General features: G+C 44.7%; 1 protein-coding gene across 4 annotated transcripts in view; it reads right to left on the reverse strand.

Moving 5' to 3' along the window:
* The window catches only part of nhsa (Nance-Horan syndrome a (congenital cataracts and dental anomalies)), a 41874-nt gene extending 19304 nt beyond the window's left edge, over nucleotides 1-22570 (reverse strand). For 2 of the 4 annotated variants that reach the window (XM_029828175.1, XM_029828174.1), the window contains exon 1: nucleotides 22089-22570. In XM_029828175.1, the coding sequence (XP_029684035.1) occupies nucleotides 22089-22368 (280 nt within the window). In that variant the 5' untranslated portion in view covers nucleotides 22369-22570. Of the gene's footprint in view, nucleotides 1-1889; nucleotides 2767-22088 lie in introns of those variants that run through there. The other 2 variants (XM_029828178.1, XM_029828176.1) reach the window with 2 other exon arrangements.
* Between the last annotated feature and the right edge of the window lie 2005 nt (nucleotides 22571-24575).

The raw sequence follows: 24575 nt of genomic DNA on the forward strand, positions 1-24575 counted from the left end.
GTCTGCCAGTGTGTGTGTGTGTGTGTGTGGAGTGAGTGAGCCTCCACCATGTTTACTTGTTAGCACATCAGCATTGAAGGCATCAATTATGCGGAGTGATTAAACTCCGTCACGAATGCAGACATCCCACAGCACACACACTCGATCATTAACCGTCAGTCATTTTGTACTGAGCGCAACGGCAGCAGCAAAACCCTTTTACAGGATGTGTAAAAGCAAATAAAGGGGCTTCAGCTGGGCGTGGCGCACTGTGGCGTCCCTGCGGCATGTGAACTCCAATGAATGCTGGGTATGTATATTATTGGAACGCCCCTGTCTCTGTGGAAGTGGGCACATATGGAGAAGGAGCTCTGATTCAGCTGTGGAGGGACATCTAATGACCAGCCCTGCACAGAACCACGAGTCCTCTGTGGATGCTGGGCACAACAAACTAAAGCAGCAAGCCCGTTTCAGTGCATTTTGATTAGAATTACGGATGCATTGGTTCCAGATGTACTGTAGCTAAATTCTGTTGGTACTTACCTATAAATGATGAAAAGGAATCAGCAGGTCAGCAGGGACATGAAAAAAAGACAGAAAAACATTATGAGTTGATTGCAACAGGATATAATTTAATACTTTCATTTTTAGCTTAACCGATTCCCCCGAGAGTATGCTAGCTGGAGAGCACAGGGGTTGTTTTTCATTAGGGGCAATTTTGCTTTTCTGCTCCTCCGAGAAATTCCTCCATATGTTGCAAAAGTGGACACAGACATCTCTGGCTTGCTCGCTCTCTGTGTCCCCTAAAGTGATTGTCTTTGCCACAACTTTGCAGGTGCCAGATTTAGGCCTCTGACAGGCTCACGTGCTCTGAAAGTAGCTCTAACACAGAGGGGGTGGAGGGGCTCACTGAGAACATATAAAGAAACAATCCTTGGTGAGCACTTTGGGGGGAAAGTGCGGGCCTGACTATTAAAGAGCCTGCTGCGCCTGGAGGCTCGTCTCGTGTAAGTGCTCCATGAATGGCTGGCCTGAGTACCGGATGCCAATAAGAATTGAAATCATGAGGTCACTGGTCATATCGCTGCAGACGCCGTCATGCTGAAAGAGCAAATATTCTTTGTGGCTATAAAACTGAACCTAAAGAGCAGCTATGCCCTCTAGATTTTGTACTATTTTGTGTGTTTCCCCCACCTCTAAATGCACCAGCGACCAGTCCTTTGCTCTGTCTTGGTCTTGCTTTGGATCTGTTCTCACGCCCCGACTGTGCGCTCAACTCTACTCCCTCCAAAAGTGCCGCAGCAGCATTTTGCTAATGATGGGTCGTGTTGTTATGTCACGATGTAAAATTAGTGGGTGCATCCAGTGGCATGGCATCCTCAGCACACGTCGGTCGGGTGTGCGGTGGCAGTTTTACGCAGGTCTGAGGGAATGTAGGCCAATCTCTATTTTCCTAAAGCAGGAGCATCTTCAGCAGCGTTTCCATTACTACTGAATAGCTTTCATTCACTACAGCTTTAATTCATTTATAGCTATTATTATTTATAGCTTTAATTTACTACACTGCAACCTTGCTACACTTTAATGGATAATAACTGAATATCTATAGTGACACTGTGCTAGTTTTATTAGTATTTACTATTAAACAAAAATGCTCTTTTATATGATATAAAGCAGTTCCTAAAGCATGTTCTACAAATACTTTTTAGTTGGTTGACAAGGCAAACAGTCAAAATATATGACTATATTTCAATCCCTCCCTCTGAGAAATAAACACAAATGATGGATGACAATAAAAACAACTACAGATCAGTGTAAACGTCAACACGAGTGACACGTGAAAACAGACCAGTTCCCAAAGCAAATAAAAAGCAAAAGGCAAACATCATTCAAATGCGTCAACAGCTCACCTGACAGGAAATGAAACACACCACACATCAATTATCCAGCCCTGAGCTACAGGCCTGTGCTTCTAAGCATGTAGCAGAGAAGCTTTGTGTCTTAATCTACACGGGTGTTTTTTCTCCATGGACTGAGGTCTGTTTTCCTTCCCTGCTCAGAGTTGTGGGTCTGTGCTCTCCAGCCACTTTGGGTGGCTCCACACAAGAGACCACCTGTGCAAAACTGCATCCGGTCGGGCTGCTTCTGCTGCTGTCCCCATTCCAGCAGATGGCTGTTCTCAGCAGACAAAAAAGTAGACCACAGGAAACCTGCCTTTACAAATCCCAGGAACAAATTTTATCTGGACACAGCTCGTACCCGCTCGCAGCGCTGCAAACTCAGCGTGAACGCCACGCTATACAATTACATTTCCCACCAACGAGAGTGGAATTCATCCTAAAAAAACGACGCTGTGAAGTCTGCGCGGTGGAGATAATAAATGACCTCGACTGCGACGGAGCTGTTATCACCGATTGTGGAGCCTAGCAGGGTTCGCTGTGGAAACAGTATACTTCCTGTCGTTTGTGCGGGGTCCCGGCGTTCGCAAAAAACAACCAAACCACGACAGAAAGAGAAACGAGAGAGAGAACCCGGGCTCCTTTTTTAGGAAGTGGAGAGGCGAAATCAAAACAATTAAGCGGGGCTCTCGCATGGAGCACCTGTGGGAACGGCAGCCATGTTGTGAAATTACATAGGCCCTCAAATCTGATCCCAAAGCCCCTGCCTCAAACGCAACATCTGTTCAACACTGAAAAGGTTACAGTAAAACTTTGGAATTCCACTTCCAGAGCAGAGGAGGATCCTCTCTCCAGCTGAACAAACACCATATAGAGGGCTGGGAGGACATGTACATGTGTGGAGATGATCTCCACCCTGACCCTCTGCGTGTGTGACGACATGATGATAACATGCAATCAGGACAGGAGACCTTCCAGAGAACGCACCAGAAAACCCACTCAGCAGATGACACAGATTGAGTTTTTATTTCTTTTAAGTCCAACAAGGAAACCCTTTTTATTGAACTTCCTAACACTTTGAATTTAGTATTACCAGCTGAATGGGAATGTCTTCTGGATATGGTGAGATACATGGAGATATCTGTGAGCCACGAATAGAAGGAGACTTTTGAGGGTGTTGCCTGAGCTCCAGGCAAGTGATGCTTTGATTTGTTGATTTAAATGGAGCTCAGGTAATAATTTACCAGCTGGTTTAACAATGGAAAGGTGTTGGGAGGAATCGTGGAATCCTGGCAGGTTACACCGGTTAACGATGGATACGGAATAAAATGCTGTTTGACCTTTTCATGTTGCACCTGCAGGAGCATGTGGGGGGGAAAAAGCTGGATTGGTCCCGTGCTAAATATGTTTCGGGATGGGGGAGTGAGGCCAAGTGCTACACAGCTGACTGCCATCACATCTATAAATCATAGAAGAAGAGAAGCTCTTCCAGAGTTACCCAACCCTCCTTGGATTACATGCTTCAGCTGAAGGTATGTCCTGCTGAGGCAGCAGCTTTGCATTCATTTAGGAGTGAGAGTGCTGTCAGGCCTGTCTGCCTTTCAGTGAAACCAACCCCCCCCCCAGAGAAACAACTGGTTTCAACCTAGCCTGTGGCATGCTGGTCATCTCGCCTGCCTAAATATCAGAAGTCAGCGAGGAAGCTTGAGACGGAGGTCTTTCTGATGCAGCGAAGCCTGTTGGAGCAGCTGCATTGTACTTCACACAGAGGGACTCTAGAGTTCCCAGCGGCACGTATTCCCATATGGATAGTGTTTCATTTGCAGCTTTGCCTTTCTGTGTCTTTTGTATACAGTTCTGACAACTTGGAGCTCCGTCTAATCAGCTGTATTTCTAACGGACGTGATTCCCGATCACGCGTTCCCAACGCAGCTCAACTTCCCTGGCCTGGAAAGCCCTCCCTCATTCTCAGACAGGCGCCATCCTTGTTCTGCCCCACTGCCATCTAGTACCATTACTATAGTTTCAAGAGGCATTCAAGTACAGATTTATAATGGGCAATGGTTGGGTATAGATGAGAATGTAATATCCAGCAGTTTCTGGGATGTACTGACTTTTGAATTTACTAAAAGGTCCTCGTCTTAATCCATGTTATGTTGCGCATAATTCAACAGATTAAAATCCAAAGATTTCAAAATGATCTGATGGTTATTGATGATGACGCATCCAAACAGATGACCAGCGCGTGGCCAGACTAAAGCTGTCCCGTGCGACTGATCAGGGGAAAACTGTGTTAAAAAACAGTTTTTTAACACGTCGCCGCGGTGACGCCTGTTGTTATCTGAAAGAGCCTTCCACCACATTTCATTGGACAGCCACATTTGAAGTAGCCAATAAAGATAAAGAGGTGTGTGTTTCTCTTTGTGAATGGAAGGTGTGTTTGGATCCAAAGAATGAAATCTGCTGTAAAGGAGATGTACTTCTATGAAGATTTCACCGGAGAGGTCATGCGTGTGCCGCCCTGCAGCACGCAGGAAAAGGGATTTCTTGATGTGCACATCAAACGTTGCTGCCTAGCCTCGTGTTTGTATTTCATTTTTCTTTCATCTGCTGATCTGTGGCTCCCACTCGCTCTGTGATCTGAGGATTTTATTACCTTAAATAGAAAACACTCCGGTCTGCTCGCAGCAGGCCTTCACATGAGCTTCCCAGGACGCTCCCAGCAGCACCGCCTGTCCCTTCCCATAACACGGGCATTAGGATAAACTAGGCACCAGGGGCCCGTAAAAGGGGGAAGGGGGGCATCGACAAAAGGCAGAGATCTGGGGGGATCAGCAGGGAGAGTGGAATTTCTTCATTACTTTCTCCAACTTCTTAAGCTCTGCCCTGCATTATCATCACATACACTTGTCACGGCTGCTCTGTGGACTGTTCACACATTAGTCTATACATGCAAACCACCTATCAAGCCTCCCTTCCTATGCAGTTCTTACACCACGTGACATTTGTTGACAAATAAGAGAATCCGTGTATAACACTGTTATAATGAATTCTTTGGAGTAGAACTTCATGCATTCTGGGCAGAGGCTGTGCAGCAGTGTGACCACAGAATTCTGCAGCCAAACCCAGCGGAGGAAGAGGCCGCAAAGCTGTTAGACGCCATGTCACAACACGGGACATCATTCAGACCGTTCGTCCTCCAAAGCTTGAATGATTTTCTAAACAACAGGAGCCACAACGCAGCAAATGATCCCTCTGTGAGGCAGGGATCAACAAAGTTTACTCTCCGAATAGGATGCGGCTCAGGTTGTAAGATGTTGATTTCAATCTTTTTATTTTTAACATCCTTCTTAGATTAGAAAAGACTGGATCGCTCCACGTCGATCGCTCTGATCCCAAACTATTCAAGTTGTTACTGGAAAAGAGGCGCTGGGACAGCCCTGCGTGTACCCAGGGAGAGTCTAACACAATCAGCGCCTGTTGCATCAAAGCGCCTCCATAATAACCCCATCGTACACATAATTCACAAGATTAGGGGTCTGTGCAGGCTCACACGGTGCATAAACATCATCAAAATAAGCATAACAACCAACTATATCAACAAGTGCACGGAGGGGCGCATTGTTGACGTGCACAGTGGCAGAGCAGACCTGTCACGGTCCCACAATGACAGTAATCCATGTCCCGAATGACTGGTCCACGCTGTGCTAATAGAACACCGACATTTCAAAGATGAAGCTCAAGCTTCACAAGTAGGCTTTAATGTAAAAGCTCTCTGCAGCTCATGATTCCCGGACATACAGGATGTTTCTGTTCAGACATCAAAATGAAAGCCATCAAATTTAAGATGGTGTAGAAAGCTGTGGATCTGAATCTGTCATCGGAACTGCTCCATGCTTCTATTCAGCATTACTGAACCTCAAGTCTGCTTCCATCACAATGGTCTTATCTTGGGAGCCAAAGAAGCTCTACAAAATCCAAGGAAATGTGTCCCTAAGGCCAGCCAGTGGGCAGCTGTATATACAATTCTGATGAGATCTGCAATGTTTGTATATGCATATGCTTTCTACTGGGCTGTTTAATAAGCGGCAGATGTTTGTACATAGAAAAAAAGCTGCATCTTTACTAATTCTGAGCCTCACTTTAAATCTTGAGTTGCTCAGGATTAGGCTTTTGTAGCACTAAAGTCACTGAGGAAATGGATCTTGCTTATGTTCATCAATTAAGCATTATATTTTTGGCCTTTGTCACGAGCTCACTTATTTAACTTCCCAGAAAATACATCAGAACACGCTCAACTACAGTGGATGAAGTCACTGTCGGCACGGCCCCGTCTGTTATGTAAGAGGAGGCCAGAATAAAATACACATGACATCAGAGCACATGTGCAGAGGAGCTCCAACGCCCAAAAGACAGTCAGCTGCACTTTTCATCCCAGATTTGAATGGCTCATCAATAACAGGAAGACATTGAATCATCATTCAACCTTTCATAAACGAGGGTCGTTAACGTGTGCACAGCCTTAACACAGAGGTTCCAAAACCCCTTCAATTTCAAATAAAACACACACAATAGCTAATCTCTCACACTGAGGTACAAATAGCATGTCCTCGTGCTGTTATTGGCTACAAGTGCGTGCTCAGTTATCCAATGGCGCTACTCTCCATTGTTATTATGTTCTGTGCTCCTCATTCTTCTGCTTTTATTGCGTGTGTGTGCGTGTGTGTGTGTTGGAAGGGATAGAGGAGCAGCACCACACACGATGACTTCACTGTCTTGTCCTTTCATTGGCCTTCCCTATTTAGAAGTGTTACATGTCAGCCTCTACAGTGACGCGTCACTCTGATAGTAAAACCGTCTCTTTTGCTCTTTCTCAAACACGCACGCAAACACAAAGACGCTCACACACAGACAGTGTTTTCATGTTTCATTTCTTTCATAGTGATCTGCCTTTCTCTGTGTAAATACAAACTGGCAGCTTCGGCTTAACTCTCCAGGCAGCTAAAGTCTCCAGGCAGCTCCAGTCCGCCCATCCTGATAGTCCTGACCAGACTTTGCATGTCTCCTCTCCCTCCTGAAATCTCCTGCAACTTGTGTGAGAGCAACCTTACCAGACTAAACTTCAGGCAGGTTGTGCAGAGCAGCAAGCGGGTGATCTGGGTGCAATTACTCCCACTTTCATTTTAAAATTAGTGTTTTAACGGGCAGCTGTAATTTTGACCAACCTTCATGCTCACTATGATTGCAAACGTGTGCCAGGAATCTGCTGTGTTTATCCAGGGGAAGAGGGGGGCAGAAGAAAGAGAATCTAGTGTTTAATCTCATCTAGATGCATCATGTTACAGTTTACTCTGATTTTCTTTGGAGGCTGTTCCACACCCATTAATTCACCCTGGACTTTCTGGACCTTGTTTGTCACCAACTGAATCATACTGATAGAGCTGAGACAGAAACATTCTTTAATTATATGAGTCATTGACTGTAAAAGTCACAACTTTGATAATGGTTAGCAGACAACCAACTGCGATTACAGGATAAGAACACAACCCCTTGTGTTACAAAGAACTTCATTACCATTTCTTTTTTTGTTTTATTCAACTTTTGAGTTGCTCCTTTGATAAAATGAGTGAATATTTTATGGTTTCACAATTGTCTTTAAGGTTGAAAATTCAAAAAGTGAATACCGTTGAGAAATTTCAAGACATTACTAGTATTCCAGGACATAATATATTTGGCCACAAAGTGGTTTGTGTGGGTTATATAGGCTGCTTCAGATTTTCCACCCAGTCTTGGTTTAATGTAAGTGACAGTTACAAAGTGCTGATGCACACAAAAGATTTAAGTGATGATCAACCAAATTTAAAGACTCTGTCAGGGGGAAGCAAGACATGTGTAGGCTGGAAATCTGCGTGTGGGGGTGGTGGGTCAGAGATGTCTTCTCCACATGTGACAGACCCCAGACCCAGCACTCAGTTATGCGCGACAACCAACCCCTCCCATTAAGGGAGCTTTTGGGAAGGCTCATTGATTCATTTGTGAGAACCCCTTCACATTATCCAAGATCTCTTTCCACCACTAATCACTGAGTGATAATGAAACCTCTTTTGTTAAGAATACCACAGCTTCTTGGATATTCATTATTGGTGTCTCAGCGTTTCGCGGTCAGACATCCTGCAATCATTGAAATAAATCTGCAAACAATAAATGTATGATAGTGGCGAACTCTTCCATTTCCCCTCAACTGTTCCATGTTATCCTTCTTGTGTGGTCAGGAGGCAGCTCAAAGAGGCTGCAGGAATGCATGCAGAACTGAAGGCCAACAATGCTTTTAGAGCCATCAGAATCTTGAAAAAGGCACTTGTGCAGTTCCTGTGTGTTAGAATAAACTTTCTCAGGAAGATAAGACGTCCAACTGCCACATGTTCCAGAATTAAGAGGTAAAATAATACAAACAACATGGATTACAGCATAAAAAAGCATAGAAGGCCACAATTTCTTCCACTTTTCTAACTAAGCAATAGAGACAAGCCCCTGTCTAAAAAATGAATGGCTTACACAATGCAGGAATGACCCTGGGAAGTGGCTGTGATTAGTCTGGCTCCACTGGGCACGATCACAGCAGGGTGAACCTGGCTCAACAGAAACGCTCACAAGGAGGGAGGGGGGGGAAGGGTCTTCTATCCTTTTCCTGACAATGATTGCTAAGATGATAGTGACATCAACTGTGTAGCAGCACGCAGTGTGTGCAGATCTGTGAACGTTTCTGTGGGACCAAGGCTTCACGGCCGTACTATCATCGCAAGCTAAGGGTGTTTGATACCAATGAGGAAGGACATCAAGGTTATTACCAGCAATAAAGTCTACATTCATTTACTGTGACTTCCTGGAAGCTGTTAAAGATGCAGAGACAGAAACAGGGGAATAATGTATAATATCACAATATTCTTTTACTGTATAACTTAAAACAGACACTGAAACGGTATCAACATTGCTCATAGTAATAGAAACTAATGAATAAATAAGGTGAAGCTCAGGAAATGTGTTACCGTAACGAGCCAGATATTTTCCCTGACTTTGAGCACCACTACAAATGGAGTTAACTATTGTATGTCCTGGAGTGAGAACTGGGAGCTACTGGTTTGAGAAAGACCCATTAACTCTCAGCATTTCTGAAAAATCCAAACTGTTCCTTTAAACCCGCCATCTTATTTGAAGTACCGGTCAAATAAACAGGCCTGCGTTTGAGTGCAAGCTGGCAGATTTTTTGAATAAAAACATATGTGATTAAGATGCCGCTTGGGTCAGCGGCTCTGGCCCACAACACACCAGATGTCACTAGCGGCTGTGCAGGAGGAGCTTGTGATTGAGTCTGAATATTAATGAGAAGAAAGAGGGCTTTTCCAAACGCTTTATGTTTGTCCCAATAAGGGTCACCGGCTTTGACGGCAAACTTCACAGAGACAGAAGTGTGTCACCGAACACGGCTCGCCCTTCAACTGGGAGATTAGGGCCACAAAGTGTCCCAGATTAAAGAGCTCCTTTCGCTCTTTTCTTCTCATAAAAACTGTGTATTGTTTATTCTTTATAATCTGTAAAATAGATTTTGAGCTCTGCAAAGTTAAAGTGCTTCAACCACAATTCAAAGCCATTCCTGGCTGAAAAGCCCGTGGCTCTGAGCCACCGCTTCTGATGAGATAGAAGGAAGTGCTGAACGGAGTATCAGGCATCTGGGAGGATCAGCGCGGTTCTGCCGATACCGCTGGCAAGTTTCAGCCTCAGGCCAATATATGCTGCTGGCATCTGCAAACGTTCACATTCAAGCTTTTCTTTAAAGAAAAACAATACATGGGAGGAGAAGTGCCAGATTATTCTTTTTATCATAAGCACAGGGGAACATGTGAAAAATGCTGTTTTAGCCTTTTATATATTATCACAGTCTGCAGGCAGTTAGTTTAAGCTGAAAAAAAATTATCCTAATTTATAGCATGTCTCATTTTTTTTTCTTGGCAGCCAAAGAAGTGTTGTTTTTATACTACTATTTCATATTCTGGATTTCAACATTGGTATTTTACTCTTGGCACAATATTCATCACAGTTCCGATGCTCATGTGTGCTTGTCTCCTGTACAACTGTATTTATGAACAATGTACACCCGACAATAATCATGGTGCAGCTACTCCTGGAAGCTGGTCTATAGTTTGTTTAAGGAGGGAAATGATATATCAGTAGATTGTGGTTTAAACGTCTGGCACCTGCTTTGTCATAAAATCTGGAATTGCGGTTTTATAACTGATAGAAATCACGGCCACACACTCAGTTCCTCCTGTTCAGCCATCACACATCCCCTCAGAAAGTAAAAGTCCAGACGGACAGGTCACATCTGTACTGGATCCTCTGTCACGCTCTTTATTCCTTCACCCTGGGGGCTCTGGGAATGTCGAGACTATGCTGCTGTCCCCCCCTTTCTTCCCTCCACATCCAATTCCTGATTTTCAAACCTATCGGCTGTGACCAACACAAGCTGTGCTCTGTGTGAAAGGTGAGGTGTATCTTTATCCTCTGATAAGTGCACGGCCCAAAATACAAAATAGGACTCGAGCAACTTATGCAAATCACGTGGTGACATGAAACACATAATAGACGCACACAATAATCCACAGGATCAAGCGCATATGCAAATGATTTCCATTGACTCAGCTGTTGTAGTGTGTGTGCGCGTGTGCGTGTGTGTTCCAAGGGGAAAAACCACACACTCACTTGGTCGTTACATGTGAAATTCCAGGGACAGAGGCCGAACCTCATGTTTGATGTCTTATCATAAATGTGTCCTTTGAGGACCTGGAGAAAAGGTTCTTTGTGTGCACGTTGAGCAGCACTCCCACAGATCCTTCCTCGTCAATGCCAGCGGCGCCAAACAGCACATCCATGGCGATAATCCCCACTGTCAGCGCCTGTAAATTAGATCTTCTTAACCGCCACAAATAATGCCACATTTAACAGCTTGCTTCCACTTACAGCTACAGATGTCAACAAACGAGCGTGGGTGAATGGAGCTCTTTGGAATGAAAGTCTCTGAGGGCATTAATCAACCTGCAACTGCCAAACAAAGCAATTATTATTCCATTCTAAAGAAAAACACAGGTGCATTTCTACTCATAACCACACAGGTCACATAAAATTTGCTGTTAAAGTTCATCTGTCCTTATTTTCTAAATGGAGATAAAGTGTGTTGATTATCCATTAGCATCCATTTCAAGACTTTGAACACTTTGAGTTGTGGCCTACTTCAACTTGACCACGTTTTTGCATCTCGGACACAGCGGCTTTGCCCATGAAGCCGCAGGCGCGACACCTGGCCCAAATTAAATTGAATTAAAAGACAATTGGAGTGCATATTTCACAATGGGCGGGATGGGAGTCGAACCCCTGACCCCGGGTCAGTGCCATCGCCGATGAGCAACAAAGACCTGCGTTGAAGATACACATTTTGCAGATGGAGAATGAGGAAGCAGCTGCCAAGTGCTTCAGAGAGAAGAAGCTCTGCATAGTTCTCCCTTATAGCATGACTGGTCACGCATGACGTCAGGGGTTCAGGCATGTACGTCTGTGTGCCACACATGTATTGTTTACTGTTCAGAGGAGCCCGATGTCACATCTCGATATGGCAGAGTCATCTTTACATTTTTCCTGACACATCAGTGGCCCCCTTGCACTGTTTTCTTTTTCCACGATTTTAACTGTTTTCTGTTTCTCCTTGAAAATAGGAATAAATCATTGGTTTCATTAGGTTTGGAGAGCTGTGGCATTTAAATCAAAATGTTCTGAGGTGGTTTTACTCCCTTGCGTGAAGGTATAAACTAATGGTTGTTTCACAGATGAGGAGGGCTTCACAGGGGAGGTAAATCACTCCTGGACACCTTTGCTTCGGTTCATTCCCAACATCTCATGTTTCTCCAGCGTTCTTGTGGCAGAGGTCACAAAAACAAAAGCTGTGGGAAATGCAGTCGGTCGACTGAGGTTGTGCAATAATCAAAGAGAGCCTAACAAAACAGTCTTTGCTCCAACATCACTTTTGGTGGAGTCTGATCACTTTTGCTTCCCCTTTTGATAGAAAATAGCACCATCAGCTGTGCACAGTATTGACTTAGCCTGTTAGCTGTCTGGCAGATGCATCCTGATTAAGATCAGGATCAGTTTTCCTTTAGTTTGTAGAACCCAGAGGAGAATGTACAAATGCCTAAGACATTAAAAATGGAAACACAAGACATACAATAAACACAACAATGGCTCATTTAAATCCTTTAACTATTCCCCGTCTTCTGTTTGTGTTGTTCATGAGCCAAAGTGTTCTCAAAGTGCATGTAGAGAGCACCACCACCACCACCACCACCACCAAGGTTAGAGAGAACATAATTCGCTAATGATAGTGCAGAAAGAATTCTTTATTTTGCAGCAGCTCAGCTGCCGCAGCGCTGGGCTTTGCTCAAAGGAGTCAAACAGGTTGAACCATTCTTTGGAAGAACACCAGTGTCAACAATATGAAGAAATAGCAGCACCAAATAGGGTGTGAGAACCTCTGCATCATATGGACCTGTCATGCTTCGCGCAGTAGCAAAAATTACAGTTTAGACTAATAATGATAATTGATGATTGACGTGAAATAACCTCAAACTCATTGGCCAGAACACGTAATGGGTAATAAAACAAAGAAGGATCTTATTTTAGCTCTAACTGCAGCTTGATAACTTGTTACAAGATACATGTTTGTAGTTTCACTTTCACTTTAGTTTGCTGGTTAATAATAAGGCCTTCAGCCTTGCTCCTGATCGCATATGTTCATTCCTGGTAGATTGGAGAAAGATTTTCTCCAGATTTCTCCAGAAGATTTCCTGCATGTGAAAATCTGCCCACAGGTTGCCCGTAATATATAAAGAGCAGTAACTAACAAAATACTTCCTTAGCTCTCTAAGGGACTCACCTTTGCCCTAAATTCACTCAAGTTAAAGAGCCGTTTCCACAAAAAACACCGTAAAATGGTGCAACAAAAGCCAGAACAAGTGCTATTCAAGCCCAAATGGCCTACAAACAAGAAAAGTCTACACAGCTCCAATTAGGCCTTTACTCCCTAATTCAGCTCCGTAAACAGGAGATAAATTGTCTGTTGATCTGTAAACACACCTCAGTCACCTTCAGAGCCTCAGTCAAAGCCTTGGCATCTTATAATTCCTTGCTGTGGATAAAACAGTGGTGGAACAGTGGTGATCCAAAGATCAGGGCAGCATAGATGCCCCTCCCCATATTCTGCAGTCTAAACCAAGAGATCAGACGCCCGTAATCTCCATTGTCCCGTACCGTGTAGACGACAGGGTCTCACCGTGGCCCACTTTAACAGGCAGGGCCATCTGCAGAGTTACAGATGGTCCCGGTAATGTCTCCCAGGTTCCCACATTTAGACGGAGGGTTAACCTGATATGATCCAGTGGGGGAAAGAAAGGAGAAAAAGACCACATAAACACAGCACGAGTGCAGAACTGTGAACTCATCACAATCCACAAGCCTCACCCCTGAGTGTGTATTATCTTTTATAATCCAGAATAACACGGGCGCTGTTTCTCACACCACATCCATGTTAAATCACAGCTTTGCATCCACAACATGGATTCCCTACAACCCATATGCTTTTGATTACAGTGTGTTCTTCTCATCTGTCAGACTCTAGATGTGTCTGATCCACCTCTTTGTGCCGGACCACTAGAAACACACCCAGAAAAACCAGACACTACCTAGCACAACTCCCACCGGTTCAGGACCCACCCTGTTCAAACTAACACGGTTCCCCTGGTGAACACAAACACAAAGTCTTTACAACGTGACTGAACAGACTTTGATGGAGGTGATAAATGAGACTGTTTTGTTCCCATATGATGCCACCATGTTGCTCAGTTTGACGCTGAACAATTGGACAGGCAGGACAGCAGAGAGTTAAGTAGGGACACACTTAAAGGACACATGTCGTGAAAGAATTCACATCAATGGCCCTCAACTTCTTCGCCAAGTGGGTTCAACCACTGCATTTCTTCCTTTAGACACGGCGCTGCCAAGGTAACTGTTCAGGGAGGCTTTTTAACGAGAGCTGTATTCAAACGTCTCCTGGCCAGCATCGCTAATTCTGATTGGCTCTCGGACGTCAAAGACACAAGCCTTTGCTTCCAGCACTGTGGCCTGGACTTGATGTTAAGACGGAGATGGGTGGTTGGAGACTGGGAACGCTGATGGGCATGGCCCGGCTTTGTGTCCATCACTGAGAGGTAATGAGACATACAAAACCTCTGAGCAGACAGCCAGCTGGCGGGCAGCTCGCCTGCAGAAAGAGGTCTACGAGGGTAGGCCTTCAGCCCAACTTGGGTCTGTTTCAGCGTGGCAGACGTTCAAGCCTTGTTTTCCATTTCCTTTGCACAAGAACGTTTATGTCTGGACCTCAGACAGGCGTGTGTGTCTGTATTTCCTGCGGCGATCATCTGAATCACCTCTGCTGTGACTTACTTGTGGGTGGTGCCTCTGGGGAGGCCTTTGGACCCAGTTCAGACCTGGAGTCAACCACAGGCCTTTGAGTCACCATTAGGAGTTAACTGGAGGTGTTACTGGTCAATACATTCTGGAGGGATTGACGTATATAGAGGATGGGATGGGAACATTGTGACATTTTTTCGTATTTTTTAATTTCAACTATACTTCTGACAATCAGAGACGGATTCAAACAGTATCAGAAAACTGTCTTTGTTTATTAGCTTTGTATGAGCACCAGCTTCTAGTATTATCATTACTGTATATAGTAACGTCAGAAAAACACTTTGAAGAACAAATGTGTGCATTCTGGCAGTTTCTGTCTTGGTTATGACACCAAACAGCCAAGTTCTCAAGTGCTGGAAGTGTCGGTGCAGCAGATGCTCTTTCCCACAGACAGACTGATAAACACCATCACTGTGGGGACTAACGGGCCCTTTCAGTGATCAAAGGTTCTACGTATGAAGAGAGACAAGCACCAATGAGAATTCCTAAAACCTATATAATTCCTGAGCGACATCTGATGAGGTTAAGGGCTTTTTCCGAAGGGAAGTATTCCTGAAAGTATTGCTGCAGGAAGGGAGTCTAAATGAAAGTTCTAATGAAAGATGCCTTCCACTCTTGGAACTCCCAGGCTGACAACCAACACAGCTTATCAATTAGTAACAACAACGGCACTGGCCTCAGGTACTTTCCTGCAACATGTTCAGCTACTATTTCAGATGCAGCCTGAGGGAATTCTCTGCTCAGCCTAACTCACAGCAGGCTGACCCTCCGTTCGCTCTGTGACGCAACACAAGCCAACAGCCCTCGCATTTCCCAGAAATGACTAGCCATAAAAAGTTATTTCCAGCACCTATTTCTCCGGGGTCGGACTGAAAACAAAACCAAAAGTATAATAAATGTTTAATTTAGGACACATGGACAGCTAAGCCAAAATCTCCCCTCGTAAGTGAAAAGTTTAATCTGCACAAACTGTACAGAATATTTGCAGCTGCTATCCAATGTAGCATCAAAAGAGTATTTAAGTAATGCCTGTTGAGATTATTTGATGGCCTTTACCCTCACCAACTGTATTTAGAACTTTACTCAAATAAATGGGAACGCGCTAAAATTTTCCAGGCCATTTTCCTGCTGCAGTAAGTGTTCATCATTCATCCACTTTAACAGCAGATTAGTACAGTAATCATCCCAACATATAAACCTAAAGGAAATTAATTTATACAATACAGTATAATTAGAAGTGTGAAACTAAGTGTAAAGACACATTTCTCACAGATGTAGCTGCCAGGACAGAGTGATTCTCATAAAAGCTGAGCAGCAACTATGACAGAGGGGAAAAAAACGGGGTTTTCCCAAAAACGACCTCATTTTTTCTCTCCATTTTGACATGTTCATTGTTTTGGGAGTATAGACGCACAACAAAGCTGTTGACTATCACTAATAAGCACCCAAATAACTACTGATGCTTGGCTTCATGAGTGTAAACAATAATTAGCCAAGGCATAATGAGACTATTGTTAAGAGTATAAATGCCGAGGAGACGCGTAAATCTGGTGGAAAAGAAGCAATATAGCATTTATGTCTTCAAACAGCCATCAAACTCCAGTGGACGTTCCCTCTAGGTTACACCACTTCAGAGAGTACAACCAAGAACCCAGTAAGAGCATCAAATGTTAACTAGTGTAACCAGAACCAGCCATTCATTTTAGGTTGACTGCTGGTAAGTAAATTAACAAAACCATTGCAAGTCAACCAATTTTGTGCCATTTTTTGTACAACCCAGGTCAGTGTCTCCTCAGTGGGGCTGCAGGGAGCCGGTCTGGCTGAAGCTCAAAATTAGAAACTGGGATACGATGAGAGAGAGTGAAAGAGAGAGAGATAGAGAGAGAGATGCCTGAGGAAGCAGGCAGGCACAGAAATTACTGGCAAGGGAAAAAGATGAATCCCGATGGCAAGGAAATATCCTACTCAAGGAGAACAGAAAGTGGGGGAGGAGCAAAGGCCAGTGAAAAGGGTGAGCTCGCGTGTGCTTCCAAGCAAAGTTGTCTGGGTGGAGAGGGGACATCCTAGCATGCTAACTTATCCAGGAAAGACTGTAAAGAGGCCTCAGGTCATTCTCAGTTGTGAGGCATTTAAAAGATGCACATCTGGCAGAAATCTGAACTATGAAGAAAAGACGTGTAGAAAATCCCTGCTGGCTAATAAATCATTGATTTACTGTGTGAGATCTCGCCTTTTCTGTGACACAGAGCTTGTGCCGGGAGGAAAAAGTTCATTAAAAAAACCAATCACGATGTCAAAAGGGGCTTTAAGGAAAGGTGCTGATGTGACAAGAAGCAGAGGAAAAATAGTCCTTATCCAGGGCAGTGACGTGGCACAAACACAACAGGAAGTAGATAACACGGGTAGGCTGGCTTTAAGTGGCGTTTATACGAGATTGGCAGCCAAAGGATGCCAAATATACATGCATATAACATAACCCTGCATATCCATGAGTGCTATCCTAAACTACTCCACCCTCACCTCCACTGGTGCTGTAATCCATCACTTGGAAGGTGGTAGGAAGGACATAAACATCCTTTTCAACTTTCCAGATTCAACCCGGTTGAGCCACTCAGTCGTCCGCAGCGGCACAGCGAGTTCACATTCCAGTCAAATCCCAGTCTAAACACCTGCATGGCAAAGACTGCAAACCCACACATGGTTCCTTCCTCTTAGACCAGCTCAGCTCTCAATTTCCCCACCGCCCACTTTTCTCTTGCCACTCAAGTGCGTCTCAGTATCAGATGAAACAATCTCTGAAAAGTCTAAATTTGCAGGCGTTTAGCTGCGCACACTTGAATACAAGATAATGAAAGAAAAGAAGTGTCTTCAGAGAGCAGGTAGACATCACATATGTTTAATAAAGGTTTTATCTGTGATTTCCTTCTATCCTCCCACAAGAGACCGAAGCGATTCTCTTAGGGGGCAGTTAGAAATGCGAACTAACTGGATTTTACTTGACTTTTTATCCTGTCTTCAAGGAAAAAATCTGAGGGTATGTCTTGACATTTCTGAAAGATTAATTCATTGCGTAATAGTTAAGCCAGTCTTTGTGATGTGATGGTAGTGGGACTGTGGAGGATCCCAGAGGCATGCTGGGAGATCATATCAGGGATGCCAGCGCTGGCGACTGGAGAAGCTGTTGGCTAACGGCAGCAAAACAAAGGCAAGGCGCTGGCATTTTAAAGGCTGCTTTGAGTCGTCAATATTTCTCCCGGTTGCCACGGAAAAGAATGTGGGGACGAGGTGTCGTAAACGTTGGGCTCCACAAAGGTCAACTCAGCCTAAATACAGGTGTGCATTAACCAGATATCTGGCCAAAGCTTTGCTTTCTTACATAATACTGTGTTGTGTAGGTCGCCACACTTGACAACTCTGTGAATTAGTGTAAAAACAAAGCAACGTTATTATGCGTTAGGAATGAGCTGAACTGGAAGAATCTTTTGAAGTATTAAGTTGAATCTGACGGTTTAACCATTCATGGCCCTATATGAGGGACTTGCCGGATCGCTGACCTGTAGCTGGACAGCATCATGTCAAACATTAAATCCACCCTAATTGGCTGCTGAAGTCTTTAGAGACCGAGCGATAAGCAAGAAGGGGGCGGCTGTGTTTGCTCTTTGTGTTGTGTGTAGGGGGGATGAGGGACGGTGGGTGGGTTATCTGGCTTTTATGGTCGAGGGGTGACTTTCCACCTCCTTTTAAGAATAAGCTTCATTTGTCATGGCAGCCCTGTGGGCCACACTCAGAGCTCTATAGAGTGACGACCACTGGGAGTCTTATTTGATAAGAGGGAAAAGAAGGGACACGCAAACAACCCTGAAGGCAACGAGAGAGTTTACCTTCGTCTCTAATTCCTGCAGCAGCGGCAACAACCTGGTGCCTGCAACAAACTGGAGACGAACACAAACCCTGTTGTATATACCTGAGAATATACACGAGGGCAGAAGTGATTTAGGTGAATGAACCATGTCCGCGTTCAACTCACATTCAGAAGCACTTGCTCTCGTGGAGGGTCCAGCCACAGGAATGTAAAGTGTAATCACTTGCACGTTTCCCTCAAGCAACTTCAACCTAATTTAGGGAACACCTCTATTCATAAATAAACACGACCTCATCCTACTGAGTCCCATCGCCCCCTCGTTTTTCTCTCTCTCTCTCTCATCACAGCGGTCTTGCAGGCCAATTTAGGGAACACGTGTGGGGTGCAAGGTCCCTGAAGTGCAAGCGAGCGGTGTGGTTTCCTGGTCGTTGGCTTCTTGGAATGTTTGACTTGACAGAAAAGGTTCAGAAGAAACCACTTCAATCGTGCGCTGAGCAACAGAGGGGGCTACGCTGCTGAAACACAGGCAAAGTTAATGTGAAGCTGTCAGTATAACATGGACAAATGACCCTGGTATATAAAAAAGTGCTGCTAGTGAACAGACTGAGAGGTTAATACCAGGCTACAAGCTGAAAACTGAACCAAATCACTATATTGGAGGGTTTGGACAACATCTGAATGAAGGCAGGAGGGCACGGCATCTTTTCTGGCTGGGAAGAGGGGGAAGGTACGGGAATAAATGAGTGAGTCTTTGAAATCTGCTCTATAATTAGCAGGCGTATTATATCTGCAGGTTGTCAGGACCTGCAGAAATATGCTGATGTTTCTGATAATGAGAGAGAGGTCGAGGCTCTCGCTGCTTTTCCAAACATATAATCCAAGAATCACTGATGTATTTCTTTCATTTAAGTCTCCCCTTTCGCTGTCGGAAAGATAGAGCCCGGTGCCATCTTTTCTCATCTATCCCAGCCACAGTTGACTTTACTAGAGCCCAGAAAAGCTCTGATTTCACTCACTGATGACAAAGATTATCATTCACGCATGCTTTAGGATCCTAACGCAGACCGAGTCAGCGTGCATTGACTTGTTGTTGTGTCCTCACTTTGTAAATCAAAGTCCCAGTAATGGCTGGAGTGAATCAATGGAATACGAGGGAAGGACAGTCAGCAGCCTAATGTGTTTTCCTGCTCCGAGCTACTCTCGTGGGGTTTATAGTAGTAGCACAGATGATACATTACAGCGCTCCCGTCCACAGAAACACTCGGCCCCGGCCACACGGCTCGCAGACGGTACTGAAGTGGATCACTGAGAGACTGCGGAACATAAATACATGGCGCTCATTCCTACTCAAGAGGTTGTTTAAGCGTGCGGTGAAGTATTTTAGATAAAAACACAACATGCCTTGAAGCAAATAAGGAGCTTCAGGCTCGTGTGTTTTCTTAAATCTAGGGCCACGAGGGGTTAAGGAAGGAATTACTGAAGCTGGAGTCAGTGTTCACTCAGCACTTGACAGCTCTAATAACTTTAAAGGGACATTCACCACTTTACTGACTGAATAACAAGTCCGCACATCTTTTCTAGCAGAAGGACATGAACGGATTTCCGGTTTTGCTGTATTGTTCTTGGTTTAATCTTGAATATTTAATACTTGAACACGACAAAAATAATGAAAGGGAATGATGAATTTCCTGTTCTGACTGCCAGTAGACAGGACAGAAAGTATGTTTGTCATCTAACATGTATGCTCTTGTGTTTAACGTTGTTGGGAACTGCACCTTTGAGTGCATCCAGTCTTCAAAGGGATGGTGAAAGACACGTGTTGTGGGACCAGAAAAGCCCCGGAACCCCTTGCAGCCATGAGTGCAGCTCATCCAGGAGCACCAAGCCTGTGTAACTTAAACCCCAGCAGAGCCAGGACGCTGATCAGAGAGCTGGAGCGCTCCTGTCTGTCAAACACGGACCCTAGTGGGTGTTACACAAGTATAAGTGTGTAAATGTGTGTTGAAGTGAAAGGCAGAGGTTAAGAGACTAGTGGGAAATGTGGAATTGTGTCAATTGGATTTTCCGAGTTTTCCTCTTCACTATCCATTTACGGTAAGTGCTGGGGATCATTTTGTTCCTTTGGCCGTTGGATATCGGAGGCTGGAATTTTACTTCCAATTACTCAAGCGCGTTGTGCTTGAATATTTTTGTACCGTGCTGCCCGTGCACACCCTACAGCAGCTGTGTAACCTTTTCAGAGACTCAGTACCTGATTCTGCACAATTCAGCGTGGCATCTGCAGCTGTGTTCCGTAGCAGCCGACCCGGAGACAGGACACAGTCACATCATAAAAGCCCGCACCCACCCACGGAGAGCTCTATTTACACTGATTGTCATTCAGATTAGGGAGGACACTGTTGTTTATGGTTGCCCCTGACACCATTAATATGAAAAGCACAATTAAGAGTAATTAGGCTTTTCTAGGAAAAGGAGGTTAGCTGTTGGAAGTTGCACGCAGACGTCCTGCGTGACACGCACCAATATAGGTTATGATTCCATCCCAGTATAACCTGGAATGGCGCTTCTGGTATGACAGGCATATATGCAATGTTTAAGCTTAAGCACATGCTGGGTTCCCAACAAAACGAGACAAACAATGATCTGTGGGAAAATAAATAAAATAAAGCCGGGGCGCGCTGTCAGATGCATGCACCCGTTATCACCGTGTAACGACGGATCTCTACGAGCAGCAAACACAAACCGATGGAGCCACTTTTGATCAGGCTCAAACTGTGTTTGTGTCCAAGCGGAAAATCGGACTCTCCGAGTAACGACATCCCACCGCCGCTCCAACCCAACCACGAGGCCTGCGAACAACCTCTGCAGACACCAGGAATGAGAAGACAAGTGGTGGTGGTGGTTGGGGGGTGGTGGGGGATACCTTTAGGCTAAATAACCAGTCACAGACCAGAACAGGAAGCAGGGACTATGGAACATGCGAGGACATGCTGAACCTAAAGCTGGGACAGATTCACTGGGCTATATCCAAGGGCAGAGGAGATGCTCTTTAGGTAGACTGCAGAACACACACACACACACACACACACACACACACACACACACACAGAGTATCATATCACCTCTTGTTTGTGTGTGTGTGTGTGTGTGTGTGTGTGTGTGTGGGTGTGTGTGTGGGTGTGTGTCCAGGGGAGGGGGTGCGGGAGCCTGCCGGTGGCCACATGCTGCGATATCTGGGTAATGAATTCTTAGCTGTGGCCAAGGAAAGTTCAACAGGAGGAGCAGGAGGTCAGCAGAGCATCGTTTATAACCGAGTAACTACAAAGAAGTTGCGTTTTGTATCGGCTGAACTTTTTAACTACTCCTCAGACCAAAGTGCGTCATCGCCAAAAATCCACCTGTAACACAACTAAAATGCAAATAAAAAAAAAGGATTTGAATCATCTTGAGGCTTTGGCCCATCAAGAGTAATAAGTTAATAATAAAAGTAATAAAAGTGCGTGGTTATTAGCACAAACAAGAAGAATATCCCCGCTGTCACACGCCCATAGCCCGGCATTAAAACAACACAGCCATGTGATTAAATGCTAACGTAAACAAACGCATATTAGCCCTAAAATGAAAGAAAGGCTTCATTCACTGTGTGTAAATATTAGTTCTGCGATGACCTGCACCGGTTCGACCCACGTCCAACTCGCTGTAAACTTAGTTGAATGCATTTTCATCTGCGCCATTCATTTAAAAGACAGAGTCGCGGAGTAAAGTAACGCGTTACTCACGCACTGCCTCCTGTTTGGGGTCCAGTTCGGAACAAGTGTGTTGAAGTTGGCTAATTCTGCCCTGAAGCCCCCTGACTCGCTGGTTGGTGGTGGCGAGGTCGGTCTCCAGCTCCTGGAATATGGAGCAGGCATGTTTGGCCAGGTCCGACAGCTGTCGCAAGGTCCGAGACAGAGCCACGTTACTGATGGAGACCAGATCCTCGAAAAGCAAGCTCTCCTCGTTCGGGATCTGATACCTGCACAGCAACCGAGGCTCCACTATTCGTTTGGCAAAAGGCATGTTGGTTCGGACCGGGGTGTAAATCCAACAAAAAGTGGCTGAAAAGTGAGCAGAAAGCAGTTCTCTCCCCTCAAGCCCTGCTCCGCTTTCTGCGGATTCAGCTGCGGCTGCCCCTGCCGATGCCCCCCATCCTTGCAGTGGTCACGGAGGACTGTGGTGCTCCTGGCTGCGGCGCCGGGTCATCTGCCGTCCCGAACGCGGCTGCGGCGTGTGGCTCCGCTCGGAGCTCCAAACTGGAGGTGGTTTTTAAAAAACGGTGGCGGGGAAATCCTGGAACGGATCAGCGAGACCGGATCGGGACTCTGGGCCGTCTCTTGAAAACAAGATTAGGTAGCATGAAAATCTGCCATTAAGAGTCAATATTACAGGGACAATATATTATAATATTCATATATATTAAGTATTTATAGGGTTACTGTCCACTGAGGTCATGTGATAGCCGATTCTAATGAAACTTTGAGGAAATGCTGATAATGGGCCAAGGAATAGATCACCAATTATTTTTTGATGTTCCGAATTCTGGAGGGACTTTGACCTTTGATAATCAAAGCAAAACAGCTCCTTCATTGTGATCAGTTTCAGAATTTTCTTCAAATTTTATTGGACCACAACTGTCCACCCTGACAGAAATATGACCTGATTCCAAATTTCAGGTCAGGGATCACAGGTCAGCACCATAAGAGCTCATGTTCATTCCATGCTTGATAAGGCATGGTGGTGCCTTCAGGAACTCTTTTTCCCCTCCAAATTTAGCACAAGGGTTAAATTATTTGCTTACTTTGTGTTTTCTATTTCTTGAAGATAAGTGAAGATGAGTATTGACCAGGATGGCACGCACACACACACACACACACACACACACACACACACACACACACACACACACACACACACACACACACTTGCTAAGTTTTTCTTTGCGGTGACAAATTTGGTTTAATTTTCGCTCTCCCCTCTGTGCGCAGACCTGACAGCCATGGGACAAGCTTCATTCACATTTGCTGAATGAGTGTTTAGCTAAATCCCAGCAGCTGACAGCACCAGAATCAGTAGAGGTGACAGCCTCAAAGCCCTTCCTGTTGCCTAATGTCCACAGCAGAAGTGCAAACCTTTGCAAAGTGCAGCCTGGGACAAAGAAGAGACAAGAGAAATGCTGCATGCCGTCATCTTTGAGTAATGGCGCCGCAACAAAAGGCCTAACTTGAATGGACAAAAGCTGGTAATCTTTGGGCGAGTAGGGTGAGCTTTAAATTAAAGCCACCGAGGCTAATGCAATTTATTGACAAGCCTGTTGCATATTTACAGTGTTTACATTACAGTTGAAAACGAATGTATTTTATTCCAACAAAGAATTAGACATTTGTATACCGGTAACTTACAGTATCTTAGATATTCATATGGAGCTTCCTGGGGTGTTAATTTTAATTGTATTTGTTTTAGTGTGCAATAAATACCAGTGTCCCCAGGTTGTGGGTAATAATAAGCCAGGTTGGGACTCTGAGCTGGCAAATTTATCCAACTGGCACCTAGTTGAAGACAACCCATGGTTAATACATATAGGCCCCTCTATGCAGGCAGCTGTCCTGTATAAATGCAAAACAAACACTTAAATATTGTTTATGGTTCACAGAAGGTGGTTTCCTGCTTCCTTTAGTCCACATTCACACCACTGTGCGGATGTATAGAGACAAAATAGACCCTACAGGTGGGGGAGGAGCTGCTATAGGATGTGGTGGCAGGTACCGTCATGCAGGCCTGTTCCAAACATTGATTATGCCAAAGAGGATTTGGGACCTTCTTGTCATCTGGCCTCCTGTCTTTGTCTTCCCCGCTGAACTCTTTCACCGCTGCTCATTCATCATGTCACATTCATGCACGCTGCCTTAAGAAGGCTTTAAACACACTGCTGCTGCTTTCCTTAGACGTGTCTTTTTTACTTAAAAGAAAACGTTTAAGCTCTTGGTTCTTTGCTGGTTCACATCCGGTAAAAGAGCTTTATACTCATATTTCAAGGGAAAATAAGAGTCATGCAAAGTTTAACCATGTCCAGCTGTGTGAATGGACAAACGGTATTTTATTCAGATTAGCAAGCAAATTTTTGGCTTGACTACGGAAACAAAAATGGAACATTACAATGGCCTTAAAGTCAAATCAACTTCACGAGGACTACTTTAACTGTTAAAAGCCTGATTTTCAATTAAAAAAAT

Source organism: Takifugu rubripes, chromosome 20 (genome assembly GCF_901000725.2).
Source record: "Takifugu rubripes chromosome 20, fTakRub1.2, whole genome shotgun sequence".
NCBI classification, from domain to species: Eukaryota; Metazoa; Chordata; class Actinopteri; order Tetraodontiformes; family Tetraodontidae; genus Takifugu; species Takifugu rubripes.